Consider the following 12,890-nt stretch of genomic DNA (forward strand, 5'->3'; position numbering starts at 1 on the left):
CTTCCGCTCTCTATTTTGCCTGAAGTCCCCGCCATGGAAACCAACTTACTTGTAGTTCAATATTAAACCCACCACTTATCTGCTACTACCACAATTGTCGAATAGCATATACTCCTTTGTATAATCTTCTCACAGTGACAACTATGGCGGATGCACAGAAGCAAATGCAGGCACTCTCAGACGAGTTCCAAAAATTACAGACCGGTATGTCAGGGAATCCTTGACCGGAACTCCCCCACTTCGGCACTACTGCGACTACTATGCGCCGGGTACTGACACGGCAATAATCCTCAGAATTGGATAGTTTTGTCGAAGCTCGTCAGAAGCTCGAGTCACAGCAACAGGAAAACCAAGGAGTCCAGAAGGAGTTTAACTCGTTGGATGACGATGCGAACATCTACAAGCTCATCGGGCCGGTCCTGTTGAAGCAAGATAAGAACGAGGCCCTGATGGCTGTCAATGGACGTCTTGAGTTTATTGAGAAGGAGATGTGCGTTGAAGAATTACGATCTTGAGATCTAGTCTGGGATGGTTATCAGTTCAGGCTGTACTGACGGAGTGAGCAGTAAACGGATCGAGGGACAAATCAAGGAAAACCAAGACAAGAGCGACAAGATGCGAGCAGAGGTGAGGGGTGTCTCTGGAGATACCGACTAGGGCTGTTTCTGATCCTTGTTCACAGATGCTTCAATATCAGAGCCAAATGCAACAGCAAGCGGCAGCCGCATCCGCCTCCGCCTGAGCTTGAACACATACTTGACCCGTTTCACAAAATGGAGTCTTCGGCGCTTTCAGCTCAGAGCGCAGAAACAAGCCCACACATTCGGGGAGGGGAGTTGGTGTGCTAGAGCGTGGCCCCATTTGCAGGTTTTGGGGTTACAGGTCACCTTGCGCACCATGGCCGTGGACATTGACCAGGATGATACTACATCGGTTAGGGACGGCTACAAACTGGGGTCGGGGTTTTTACGAACTCGGTTATTTGATCACTTGGCAGATCGCAAGATGGACGTGTTGTTGTTTTGAGTTGACAATGACGCAATCGTCATAATACGATATTCTCTACCACCCGCAGATACGGTTGGATGCTTTGCAGTAGCTGTACTGCTTCGCTGTCAGACCATTCATTATTGTACAGTCAATGTAATTCCTAGGGTGCCTTGTGTTGCATAACGCAGTGGATTAATGCTTTACGACCCTTATGCGCTTTAAGAGGATAACATGCATTTATTTCCACAGCCTCTAAATTCTATTTATGCTACATCGAACTGTCAATCATTTGAACTCCATAACTTTCATGTATTCATAACCCGCTCAAATCGTCTCTAGATGATGCGTTAGGACGATCTATATATTAAAATATGTTTATGCCTTAACCAGGAGATTCTGTCCAGACATCTCCTCAGGCTGCTCGATGCCCATGGCAGCGAGAACGGTTGGTGCGACATCTCCAAGCACGCCACCCTCCTTCTTGAGGCTCCAGCCTTCAGGGGCATTGGCCATGATGAAGGGAACCTTGTTGGTGGTGTGAGAAGTCTTGGGGGTGCCCTTCTCGGTAAGCATTTCCTCGGCGTTTCTGGAAGAGAAGCAGTCAGTCAGAGGGTTCGCCCTACGTATGATCTCCAAGGATGGTGAACGCTTACCCATGATCCGCAGTGATGAAGAGTACGTAGCCATGCTTCTTGCAGGCTTCATAGATGGCACCGATGGCCTTGTCGGTAGCAGCAACACCCTGAATGGCAGCTTCATACTTACCAGTGTGGCCAACCATGTCAGGAGGAGCGAAGTTGTTCATGACGAACTCGAACTTGCCCTCACCAATGCGGTCGGCCATCTTCTGACCGACGGCCTCAGCGCTCATCTTGGGGTCCAGGTCGTAGGTCGCAACCTTGGGGGATGGGATCATGTCGCGGACCTCACCAGCGAACTGCTTCTCAATACCACCATTGAAGAAGAAAGTGACGTGAGCGTATTTCTCAGTCTCGGCAACGTGACATTGTTGAACATCCTTCTTGCTGAGCCATTCAGCGAGCACGTTGCCCATGTGCTGAGGGGGGAAAGCAAGAGGGAATGTGTAGTCGGTCTTATACTGGGTCATAGTGGTGATGTGGATGTTCTTAGGGTAAGGGAAGTCGGGCTTAGGGGTGCGGTCGTAGTCACCGAGCAATTGGGTGATTTCACGAACACGGTCAGATCGGTAGTTGAAGAAGAAAAGGGTGTCATCGTCTGTCAAATTTCGTCAGCCATCAGCACACTGCGAATCGTTGAATAGGCCATCATACCCTTGACCCGTCTCTCCTCGCCACCGACGATGATGGGCGTCAGGAACTCGTCGGTCTCATCCTTCTCGTAGCGCTCGTTGATGGTCTTCACAGGGTCGGAGGACTCTTCGCCATCCCCAGAGACAATGCCCTTCATGGCTTTTTCGACACGGTCCCAGCGCTTATCGCGGTCCATGGCCCAGTAGCGTCCAACAACAGTGGCAATTTCACCAATGCCGATTTCCTTGGTCTGATCAAGAAGCTGCTGCATGTACTTGGTAGCGCTCTTGGGCTCGGTGTCACGTCCATCGCCGAAGAAGTGGATGAAGACCTTGGGAATCTCCATCTCCTTGGCAACCTTCAGCAGGCCGACCAGGTGGGTAATGTTGGAGTGGACACCACCGTCGGAGACCAGACCCAGAAGGTGAAGACGACCATTGCCTTCCTTGGCACGCTTGAAGGATGCAACGACGTTGTCTACCTTGTTCAGCTCGCCCTTCTTGAGGGTTTGGTCAATACGGACACTGTCCTGCCAGACTACACGTCCCGCACCGATGTTCAGATGGCCGACTTCACTGTTACCCATGAGACCCTCCGGCAATCCGACGGCAAGCGACGAGGCATCGAGCTCGGAGTAGCCCTGGGCGGTCTTGGAATCGGCCTCGGCAAAACCGGACATGAAGGGAGTCTCCGCAGCGAGGATGGCATCACCATCCTTACGGGAGTCGGGGCCAGCAACACCCCAGCCATCGATGACGACTAGTTGACTGTGTTAGCGATTTGTTTTGGAAAGTCGGATGGCACTGCGGCGCAAATACTTACCGAGGACAACTTTTTGATCAACCTTAGCCATAATGAAACTGCGAGATAGTCAATTCCCGGACAACTTTTAACTAATTTTTGGGGGAATTGAGAAAGGGAAGAATCACTGACCAAAAGGAAGAGGTCGAGTAGAAGTGAGGGTAGAAGAAGAAGGAGGTGGTGGAGAAAAGGAGGGAAGAGAAGAAAAGATGAAAGGATAGGTTGACCGGTGAGAAGCAGTAGTATCGGGTGATTGAAATGGAGGGGGAGGGGTGTTCCGCCGGTGACGCTTTTAGGGTGAGTGTCAGTCAACTGGTCTCCTGGTGCGACGTCACTTTTTCTTTAGTCAAAAGTCACGGGCGGCGACCGGTTGTTCTCGTCCGCTCTGCTTTACCCGTTCCGACTCTTCCCTAAACAATTACCCTGATCATAATTACCTTCGTCTTCGTTCGTCGCAAGGCCATTATTTGTCCCCGCAATGGCTTCTCGATCCCCGGCGGCGGTTACTCCACTGCCAAAATTATCGTCGGCTCCCCAGACACCCATCGTTAGGGATACAACGGCTGCACCGTCAACAGTGCCGCAACCAGTCCCCTTCCCTCCTCCACAGACGTTCGATATTATCCCACCATTGCACGGTCTGCTTCTCCGACTACTCTCACCACAGCCGAATACTGAAGGTGTATCGAATGACACACGAGCCGCCGAAGATCCCGCTGTTGCTACAGCTCCCACCGGTGCCACGTCCACTGCGGCAGGCCAGTCTCAGTCTCACCCACAACACCAGCAATCGGCTGCTGGGAACCAGAACAATGATGGCCATGGCGTAATGCCCACTGCTTCCTCTGCGGCACCAGGGAGCGCCTCCGCTGCGGCCGAGATAGCTGCGTTGAGTTCAAACGCGCCTCCACCGCTAGACATCAAAGACCTTCCTACCGAGGCCAGCTCCATCAAGATTCGTATACAGAAAGCACAAGCTGTGGTGGAGAGCCTGCCTGATGTGCAGCGTTCAGTTGTGGAACAGGAGAGGGAGATCAAAGAACTCGAGCATAGAATCTCTAGACTCAAATCGGTCATCTCAGATTTTGGGAGAAGAGCGGACTCTGCGAAGACCGAGAAAACGGAGATAGAAGCAGCTTGAATAGAGACTCCACTACGATAGGAATGTCTGTTCCACGGCAGTATTCCTATCGTGACGGCAATGGATTTAAACAGGCTTCAGACTGCCTTATAATTTGCGGTCAGTGAGAGAAAACATTGGATCCGTCATGGAATCATAACTTGCGAATCCTGACGATGGCTTCCCAGTGCCAGTCTGGACAGACACATCGGTTTGCTAAGACCTGGCTAAGCAAGGGGGAGTAAAATGTGCTAGATACCTTGGGGGCAATTAATGGATGCTATCTTCCATGAACCCTAATGGCGTTGCTACATGGAAGACCTCGTTACAGCTGTCTAGCCCTGATAACTTTGGAATCCATGTAAGAGACCTGATTCATCCTTCTTAGAGTGGCAAATGAAGGACATCAGAGAACGAAGAATTACAACATGATGGCGGATTCTGCCATACTGATAGTATATCTTGGAGCGTTGCGCCCGGCATGCGGTGCTCTTTGTTGGGGAGGGGTGGCAGAATGTATGTTGTGCTCACCCCTCAGTGACTCCCACGGTCCTCGTCCCCATGTATGAGGGTCATTGTGTATGCCACCAATAGATACACACAATTAACATTCCTTCTTTTTTTTTTTTTTTCTTTTTCAACATAAATTAAGCACCATTCCTATTAGTAATGTAGATAATGAGGAGAAACTCAAACCCGATCTCCAACTGCGTAATATTCGTAAACTTCTCCAAACAAGAAGACTTCCATGGTCTCGTCCGTTCCCGATGGAGTATAGAAACGCTATCGTCATGTGACTCATAGCTCTCCATTAAGTTTTTTTCTTTTTAGGTTACTATTTTTTTTTCTTTCCCCAAGGAAATGAATACTAACCCCAGATGGTTAGAGGGCCCCTCACGGTTCCGTCTCCGGGCGAATCAGTTTCCCGGTGAGGGGAGAAATGAGCTCCGATGTCGTTCCCGGAGGCCGACGTAGTACGAAAAAGTACTCCGTAAGATCCCTGATCGGAGTCTGTTTCTATTGGATATGATAAAAGGTTAAAAAGGCGGGACATTCTTCCTGAGGCACCCAACACCCCACCTAACTACGACCTGGTCTCCATTTTCTCTCTTCTGCTTCTATTTCTTCTTCTTCTTCTCTTCTTCCTTTCACATTCCAATTCTCTCTCTACCCATTTTCTCCTCTAGTATTCTTTGCTGTACTAGCATTATATTTCACAATGGCCACCTACGCTCTGTCGCAGGCCCACCGGGACGTGAGTATTGATGCAGTTGAAATTTTTCGTGCCACAGTCGCTGACTCACGAGGCAATGTAGCAAATGGAGAAGACTCTTGTTGAGTCTGATCCCGAAATTGCTCAGATCATGGTGAGTTTAAGTTCATTAAATCAATATGGTGTTGAACTAGTCTGACACCTTGCAGGAAAAAGAGATTCAGCGTCAGCGTGAATCCATTGTCTTGATCGCTTCGGAGAACTTCACTTCTCACGCCGTTTTCGACGCCCTTGGTTCTCCCATGTCCAACAAGTACTCCGAGGGTTACCCCGGTGCCCGTTACTACGGTGGTAACCAGCACATCGATGCCATCGAGCTCACATGCCAGGCTCGTGCCCTGAAGGCCTTCAACCTCGACCCTGCCAAGTGGGGTGTCAACGTTCAGTGCCTGAGTGGCAGCCCTGCCAACCTGCAGGTCTACCAGGCTCTTATGCGCCCCCACGACCGCCTGATGGGTCTTGATCTTCCCCACGGAGGCCATCTGTCCCACGGCTATCAGACACCCGCCAGAAAGTAGGTTTCACATTGTCCAGCGGTGGTTTAGTTAATTCCCTTGCTAATTCAAAAATTGCACAGGATCTCCGCTGTCTCTACTTACTTCGAGACCTTCCCCTACCGTGTCAACCTCGAGACTGGTATCATTGACTACGACGCTTTGGAGGCCAACGCTGAGCTCTACCGCCCCAAGTGTCTGGTTGCCGGTACCTCCGCCTACTGCCGCTTGATCGATTATGAGCGCATGCGCAAGATCGCTGACAAGGTCGGCGCTTACCTCATTGTTGACATGGCCCACATCTCCGGATTGATCGCCGCCGGTGTCATTCCTTCTCCCTTCGAGTACGCCGATGTTGTCACTACCACCACCCACAAGTCTCTCCGTGGTCCCCGTGGTGCCATGATCTTCTTCCGCAAGGGTGTGCGCAGCACTGACAAGACTGGCAAGGAGATCCTGTACGACCTTGAGGGTCCTATCAACTTCTCCGTTTTCCCTGGTCACCAGGGTGGTCCCCACAACCACACCATCACCGCCCTTGCTGTTGCTCTCAAGCAGGTTGACACCCCCGAGTTCAAGCAGTACCAGCAGCAGGTCCTGAACAACGCCAAGGCTCTGGAGAACGAGTTCAAGCAGCTGGGCCACAAGCTCGTCTCTGACGGCACTGACAGCCACATGGTCCTGGTGGACCTCCGCGCCAAGAAGTTGGATGGTGCTCGTGTTGAGGCTGTCCTGGAACAGATCAACATTGCTTGCAACAAGAACTCCATCCCTGGTGACAAGTCCGCCCTTACTCCTTGCGGTATCCGTATCGGTGCTCCTGCCATGACCACCCGTGGTATGGGTGAGGAGGACTTCAAGCGCATCGCTCACTACATCGACAAGGCCATCAACATCTGCAAGGATGTTCAGGCTGAGCTCCCCAAGGAGGCCAACAAGCTCAAGGACTTCAAGGCCAAGGTTGCCTCCGAGACCGTCTCGGAGATCCTGGAGCTGCGCAAGGAGGTTGCCGCCTGGGCTTCCACCTTCCCTCTCCCCGTTTAAATGTGATACCAAAATTTTCTGAGTTTCATTTTGTTTAGTCTTGCGAGTTCAACATCTTTGCGTCTAAAATGGATTGGGTGTGCTTTACTAGGGGTTTATATCGGTCTGCTTTTTCAACCTTACGCGGGTCACGGGATATGAGTATGTGAACGAACAAAATAGCATTGGATGGCTTTTCAACACCTCTTCAACAGGACAAAAGTTCATGTCTACATTATCGGGCTGGACGTCCAGCTTTTAAATGGATATGCTTGCCATTCACGAACAATATTAAATATACATTAATGAAATTTTTTTCAAGAAGTTACCTTCAAGTATCTCCTAGAACTGGGTGTTCATGAGTTCCAGACAGATGCAGAGAACCAAGAGCATTTAGTTATGGTTTCTAGTACTTCACCCTTAGGGCTTTATCGCGACGTCAAGCTCGATTCATCTCTAGATGCTTAGGCACTGTATGCACAAACCAGTCATGCCATCATATCGACGTGCAATTGATGCCACAGGCGTTTAGTAAACCCCGAATAATACGCGCAGTAAAACATAACGCCCGCCGATATTTATCTCCATCTACAACTCAACCCTTTCCCCGAAGTCCACGACCGGGTCATCCTCTACAGTTCCCTCTTTCTGTTCCTGCCATGACTGGAAAAGCAATGTGGCGACATTCTTACCCATCAGCGCACTCGTTTCCATCGTAGAGATGAAGCTCTCGATCCCACCAGTGTACCAGATATTAGGGGACAAGAGTGTTTCTTCGAATGTGACTCGTGGGTAGAGGAACGGGTAAGGATTCCAGATCTTTTCATGATGCCAGCTGATATCCTGCTTGGAGAGATCGTCAATAGTCGAATTGTTGTTCTTTACAGGATCAGAAGGGCTCTCCAGACCCAAGATGCTTCTCACGAAGTCAGCTGATAGCCGCTCGGGTGAGAAGACCTTATAGACGTAGTGCTTCGACGGTTTCTGGCCTGGAGATGCCAGAGGGTGATCCACTGTTCGGAGAGTGCTGATGCTCCAGAAACCGGTTGGACCCACTCCTGCCTTTTCGGAGCCCAGATCCAGGCCGCTGGGGAGGGTGGTGAGAATAGTTTCGGGAGTCTGGGCATTGGCCTCATGCATGTTAAAGAATTTAGGTGAGAGCTTATGTGGTGAAGAGAATAAGGTCACATGGAGTGTTACAAACGGAACCTCATCTGGCTGCTTTTCAACTGGAGGAGTGATTGAGAGCTCGGAATGCTGCAAGGGACCCGCAATCACTACTTCATCAAAAACGAGTTTCTGCTCCTTCGAGTCGTTGGCCTTGTAAGTTAGAGTTAATGTGTTATCGGCATTACGATGAATGGAGGTCACTGTATGGCTGAGTCGAATGTCGGCTTGCGCGCCCTTCAGCATTCCATGGAAAATTTGCCAATTTCCACCCTTGATAGACACTGCTCCTTCTGTAGCCATGCACACCATGGACTCGAGGCCATGTATGAGACCCAGATTCTGCCCGTAGTTGACTCGTGTGCTGGCTTGTATGATATCGCGAGAGAAGTCAGGAGATATGTTATTCTCCTTAAGAAAAACGTCACCAGGAGTTGAAGTCGAGTCTAGCAAACCAACTGCGGCGGCAGCGGCAGTCAGGGACCTAAACGGAAACATAGGTTCTTCATAGAGTTTCAAGAACTTATTGACTGTGGTCTTCATCAAGTTCTGGGTCCGAATGGGTGCCCAGCCGTAACGCCAGAGCAGCTTAGGAATGTTCCACCAACTATTATTCTGCAGCACGAAGACAAACTGCTTCCCGTCCCAGATGCCGATACTATCATCGGCTTCCTTCGGCCGGGCTGCGTCGGCGCTATCGACAAACAAACCGAGCTCTTTGGATGCGTTCATGAGGTTGTAGTTGACCTTGACAAAGATCGATGCACCTAGCTCCACAGGATATGCCGGATGGTCTAGAACATTTACTGTTGTTGATCGACCGCCCACGTACGAATTGCGTTCGAAGACGGTGATGTTGACTGGGATTGGGGACGCATCTGCATATTTGCGTAGAGAGAATGCAGTGGAAGAACCTCCCGCTCCAGCTCCTGTGAGCTTCATTAGCTTCTGGCATACAAATGTTGGCTAGAGCTTATGTACTCACCGATTATTGCCACCCTCTTGGTGGCAGTATCGGAAGCTTGAGTGAACGAATGCTCCTTGGCATCACTGAAAGATATAAAACACAACGCTATGACATAGTGTATGGCTAATAGCCAGAATGAAGGTTTAACAAAGACAGCCATGGGCAAATCAAAGGCACTAAACAGTGAGGACTGAGTATTAGCGGCACAGCATCCAAGCTCTCATGAACGTGCACTACTGCACAATTCAATCCCCAATAGCCGCCCTATACTGTTCTTCTGATGAGCTGAGGTTGATATTATGATTTAATGATAAGAAGAAAGATGGCAATTACAGACAAGAGAGATGGAGAATGAGAGACGTCAAGACAACAAGGCACAGAGCAGATGACGAATCATAGAGTGGTACGGGGTTGGTATCGGGGCTAGTCCCTAACCGGACTAGTGTATCGTGAACCCCGTATCGCTTATCGGCCTAATCTTTTTTCTACAGTCTTTTTTTTTTCTCTGCTGGACTAATGGAGGGGCTGATTGCTTTTATATGTTGACCTTCTATGCACACTTTATTGTCGACTTTTCATGAATTAATATAGTCAATTATTTTAGACTAGCTTTCTCGCCAATTGTCTCGCCACCATATTAACCTCCAATAAAATGGATCCTTATGACAGCGACTCGTCGGGGTTTGAAGATGAGGACTTCACGGAGACCAGTGTCCTTTTGGGATATGCGTCGGAGGAGCTGTTAGATGACTCGATTAGTCACCTCGGAGGCTGGCCAGTATGTGACTTTTTAAAGTCCCAATGAATATACCGGCAAATAAATACTGATAACCTTGACTTCAGACATGGCTGGACGACTCTACCCCGCCCCCAGGCGAGTTCGCCAATTGCAAAGTCTGCAATAGTCCTATGATCCTCCTCCTCGAATTGCACGGTGACCTTCCCGAACACTTCCCGGATGATGAGCGACGACTGTATATCTTCGGCTGCCCCAGAAAGCCCTGCAACCGCAAGCCAGGCAGTATCAGAGCCTTGCGCGCTACACGGAAGTTGAAGAGCCAGCCAGCACCCAAGAAGGAGGAAAAGCAGGAACCAGAAAAGGAGAAAGAAGAGCAAAAGAAGCAGGCTCAGGCTCCTAAGCCGGATCTTGGAGCAAGTCTTTTCGGGGCGACCTCTCTCACTGGGAGCGTCTCTGCGAGCCAGAACCCTTTCTCGACCAGTTCGTCCTCCGCACAAGGCAGCAACCCGTTCGCTTCCCCTCTTGCAGCACCTCAACCTGCCAAACCAGCTGCCTCATCAAACCCGTCCGGAAATTCCCTTTCCGAATCCTTTGCAGACAAAGTTCGAGTTTCCTCCCCGCCCCCGACCATCAAGCCACCCGAGGCCGCCGTCCCCGCTGCACCTTGGCCTCCGCAGTCTGACTTCCCCTCACCGTACAAACGGTACTATTTAGATGCGGAGTACGAAACACTTTCTCGTCCCCCTACCCCGAAAATTCCCGATAACGTTGTTATCGATAACACCGAAGATGATGCCAATGGTGGCCCGGGCGCGGACCTGAAGGATGCCCTTGAGTCTGAACTGGACAAAGTCTTCATGAAATTCTCGACCCGTCTCGGACATAACCCTGAGCAGATTTTGCGATATGAATTCCGTGGCTCTCCTCTCCTCTATTCTCACACCGATGCCGTCGGAAAGCTTCTTTACGACCCCAAGAACCCACCCCTGGGCGCTAAGGTGACTACTACTGGAGGTCCGAGCCGCATGCCACGCTGCGAATACTGTGGTAGCCAGCGTGTTTTCGAGCTGCAGCTCGTGCCTCATGCCATCAGCATGCTGGAGGATGGTCGTGAGGGGGTGGGACTGGGCCCCAAGGACGATGGCATGGAATGGGGAACCATCATTCTTGGTGTCTGCAGCAAGGACTGTGGCCCGGAGAAAACTGGGGTAGTCGGTTGGCGTGAGGAGTGGGCGGGAGTGCAGTGGGAAGAATCGAAATAAACGTACAGGCTCATGACTGATGTTCTATAATGCTTATGACCGCATAGACAAAATCGACTCAAGTTGAAAAATTCACATCTTTTTCTCGTGTACTGTATTCTATCCAGATGGGGTGGATTATGGAGTATGGTTCACTCAGTATTACGGTTAGAGACATGGTCTCCTACTTTAGTAACGCAAAATGGGCCCAGTTACTGAGAAATCCTCAGTCATCTCTGTTCTATGGGATATCTTCTCGAATATAAAGAAGTAAATAACGGAGAGAAAGAAAAGTTGTTTTTCACATAGACAACATCATGATGATGACAAACATAAGTGATGTCAAGCAAACACGTAACGCCAAATGCGCCAGTCCTGACTTCCCAACCCTCCTCATGCAGGTCTATCCCCGTCATCATCATCTTGGGCTCCGAGCTCGTTTCGTGGGTCTGAAGCGGACATAATCCTTTTACGAGTCTTTTCAATCAAGGAAAGACGCGAAGCGAAGATCCATATATAGGGTAGGATCTTCGAGGCATAATATTAGCAAGAAAAGGAAAGAGACACGGTTGGATTTTCGGTTCAAGGAGACTCCACTCAAGCGGCCTGCTCGAATCCCCGTCTGATAACACGGCCGAACATCTCGACACCGACGTGCTCGCTCTTGACTTCACTGCGGGCCTCGTTCTCCTTGTTGGTGGGAACCTTGACAACGGTGCCGTTGGGGCCGGACTTGTCGACCTCCCAGCTGCAGACCTCAGCGACGAACTTCTCAAGAGCCTCACGGCTCCTCAGGTCGAGCCATTGCTCGAGAACCTCGGCGTTGATCTCACGGAATGCCTTGCCAACCTCAACAGCGATGCGGATGCGGACGAGCTCCTCGAAGCCGGCGACATCGGCGGTCAGATCGGCGTAGAGATCATCGGAGTTCAAGGTGGACCAGAACTGAGCGTACTGGGCAGACTCAAGGAGCGTGGAGAGGCGCGCAAGCTTCTGAACGGATTCAACGAAGTCGGAGGTCTGAGATGCGGCCTGGGCCTCGGCGCTCGAGGGGAAAGGCTGAGTGTGGGCGGGGAGCAGGGCGAGGCAGAGAGAGAAAGCAGGGGATGGGAAAACGGTAAGCGCCTTAGCAAGGATGTTGGTGACGGTCTCAGCCTGGAGGAGGTGGGGGTTGAATTGGTAGCTGCCCAGGAGGCGTTTTAAGTTAGCGAGAACGATGAGAAAGTTCAGTAAACTCATCCAGTGACAGTTAATGATTTTGAGGGCTTTATCAGAAGTATGTAATCCTCGACATCCCTCGATTTGAGGTGTCAGTTAATAGGAAACGTGATAATAATAAAAGTATCTCTCCATCATTGAAGCCCGTGTGATATTACATTTGCAAGGTCGAACCTTCCGGAACAATTGCGTAAACAATCAAGCGCATGCACTCACAGCTTCAGCAATGCCAAGTTGGCATAGCAGTCGAATGTCCTGTCTTCGCACTGTTGTACAACATAGTCCTGGAAAACGGTGGTCGTCTCGGGGTTGTATCTGTCCAGACCGTTGAGGATGGCATCAATGTTGGCCGGCCGAGTCTCACACTTGTCGAAAGCGACACCCATCTTGACGATTCTTGGTTTCCTTGAAAAGATCGTTTGAAAAAAAGTTACCCCGGATGGGAATTTCAGTGTGGACCTTAACGGAACGGGCGACAGCGAAGCGCGTGGTACTAATCGGACTGCGGGATGGCTTTTTTGGTGGGATTTTTCGATTGTGTCGATGTCGATGTGCGGGCACTCGGAGGATCGGAGCCCCAGAACGG

The 12,890-nt window shown here is 50.4% G+C and overlaps 7 protein-coding genes across 7 annotated transcripts; 4 read left to right on the forward strand and 3 right to left on the reverse strand.

Moving 5' to 3' along the window:
- Positions 1-3: 3 nt before the first annotated feature.
- Positions 4-1,205, forward strand: BDV27DRAFT_120758 (tubulin-binding prefolding complex subunit YKE2). Its single transcript, XM_032065195.1, has 4 exons — positions 4-204; positions 295-490; positions 567-627; positions 683-1,205. Exons 1-4 carry the CDS (start codon positions 144-146, stop codon positions 740-742), a joined length of 378 nt encoding a protein of 125 aa, XP_031932593.1. The 5' UTR covers positions 4-143; the 3' UTR covers positions 743-1,205.
- BDV27DRAFT_5907 (2,3-bisphosphoglycerate-independent phosphoglycerate mutase) lies at positions 1,189-3,355 on the reverse strand. The gene is made up of 4 exons (XM_032077028.1): positions 3,084-3,355; positions 2,283-3,020; positions 1,644-2,226; positions 1,189-1,576 (listed from the first exon to the last, which is right to left on the reverse strand). Exons 1-4 carry the CDS (start codon positions 3,112-3,114, stop codon positions 1,366-1,368), a joined length of 1,563 nt encoding a protein of 520 aa, XP_031932594.1. The 5' UTR covers positions 3,115-3,355; the 3' UTR covers positions 1,189-1,365.
- A 185-nt stretch (positions 3,356-3,540) lies between these two features.
- On the forward strand, positions 3,541-4,203 carry BDV27DRAFT_153006 (RNA polymerase II mediator complex middle subunit MED9; the record flags this gene model as incomplete). Its single annotated transcript, XM_032071692.1, has 1 exon — positions 3,541-4,203. One exon carries the CDS (start codon positions 3,541-3,543, stop codon positions 4,201-4,203), a length of 663 nt encoding a protein of 220 aa, XP_031932595.1.
- A 1,067-nt stretch (positions 4,204-5,270) lies between these two features.
- On the forward strand, positions 5,271-7,296 carry BDV27DRAFT_120762 (glycine hydroxymethyltransferase SHM2). The gene is made up of 4 exons (XM_032065196.1): positions 5,271-5,437; positions 5,499-5,549; positions 5,605-5,969; positions 6,033-7,296. The coding sequence occupies exons 1-4, from the start codon at positions 5,402-5,404 to the stop codon at positions 6,991-6,993; spliced, it is 1,413 nt and encodes a 470-aa protein (XP_031932596.1). The 5' UTR covers positions 5,271-5,401; the 3' UTR covers positions 6,994-7,296.
- Positions 7,297-7,313: 17 nt separating this feature from the next.
- On the reverse strand, positions 7,314-9,446 carry BDV27DRAFT_120763 (putative prenylcysteine lyase). Its single transcript, XM_032065197.1, has 2 exons — positions 9,125-9,446; positions 7,314-9,068 (listed from the first exon to the last, which is right to left on the reverse strand). Exons 1-2 carry the CDS (start codon positions 9,264-9,266, stop codon positions 7,561-7,563), a joined length of 1,650 nt encoding a protein of 549 aa, XP_031932597.1. The 5' UTR covers positions 9,267-9,446; the 3' UTR covers positions 7,314-7,560.
- A 181-nt stretch (positions 9,447-9,627) lies between these two features.
- BDV27DRAFT_120764 (small subunit rRNA maturation protein TSR4) lies at positions 9,628-11,230 on the forward strand. The gene is made up of 2 exons (XM_032065198.1): positions 9,628-9,884; positions 9,950-11,230. The coding sequence occupies exons 1-2, from the start codon at positions 9,759-9,761 to the stop codon at positions 11,105-11,107; spliced, it is 1,284 nt and encodes a 427-aa protein (XP_031932598.1). The 5' UTR covers positions 9,628-9,758; the 3' UTR covers positions 11,108-11,230.
- A 61-nt stretch (positions 11,231-11,291) lies between these two features.
- On the reverse strand, positions 11,292-12,803 carry BDV27DRAFT_120765 (CSN8/PSMD8/EIF3K family protein). The gene is made up of 2 exons (XM_032065199.1): positions 12,521-12,803; positions 11,292-12,269 (listed from the first exon to the last, which is right to left on the reverse strand). The coding sequence occupies exons 1-2, from the start codon at positions 12,688-12,690 to the stop codon at positions 11,684-11,686; spliced, it is 756 nt and encodes a 251-aa protein (XP_031932599.1). The 5' UTR covers positions 12,691-12,803; the 3' UTR covers positions 11,292-11,683.
- Positions 12,804-12,890: the final 87 nt, after the last annotated feature.

This window comes from Aspergillus caelatus (assembly GCF_009193585.1).
Source record: "Aspergillus caelatus strain CBS 763.97 unplaced genomic scaffold BDV27scaffold_11, whole genome shotgun sequence".
Lineage (NCBI taxonomy): Eukaryota > Fungi > Ascomycota > Eurotiomycetes > Eurotiales > Aspergillaceae > Aspergillus > Aspergillus caelatus.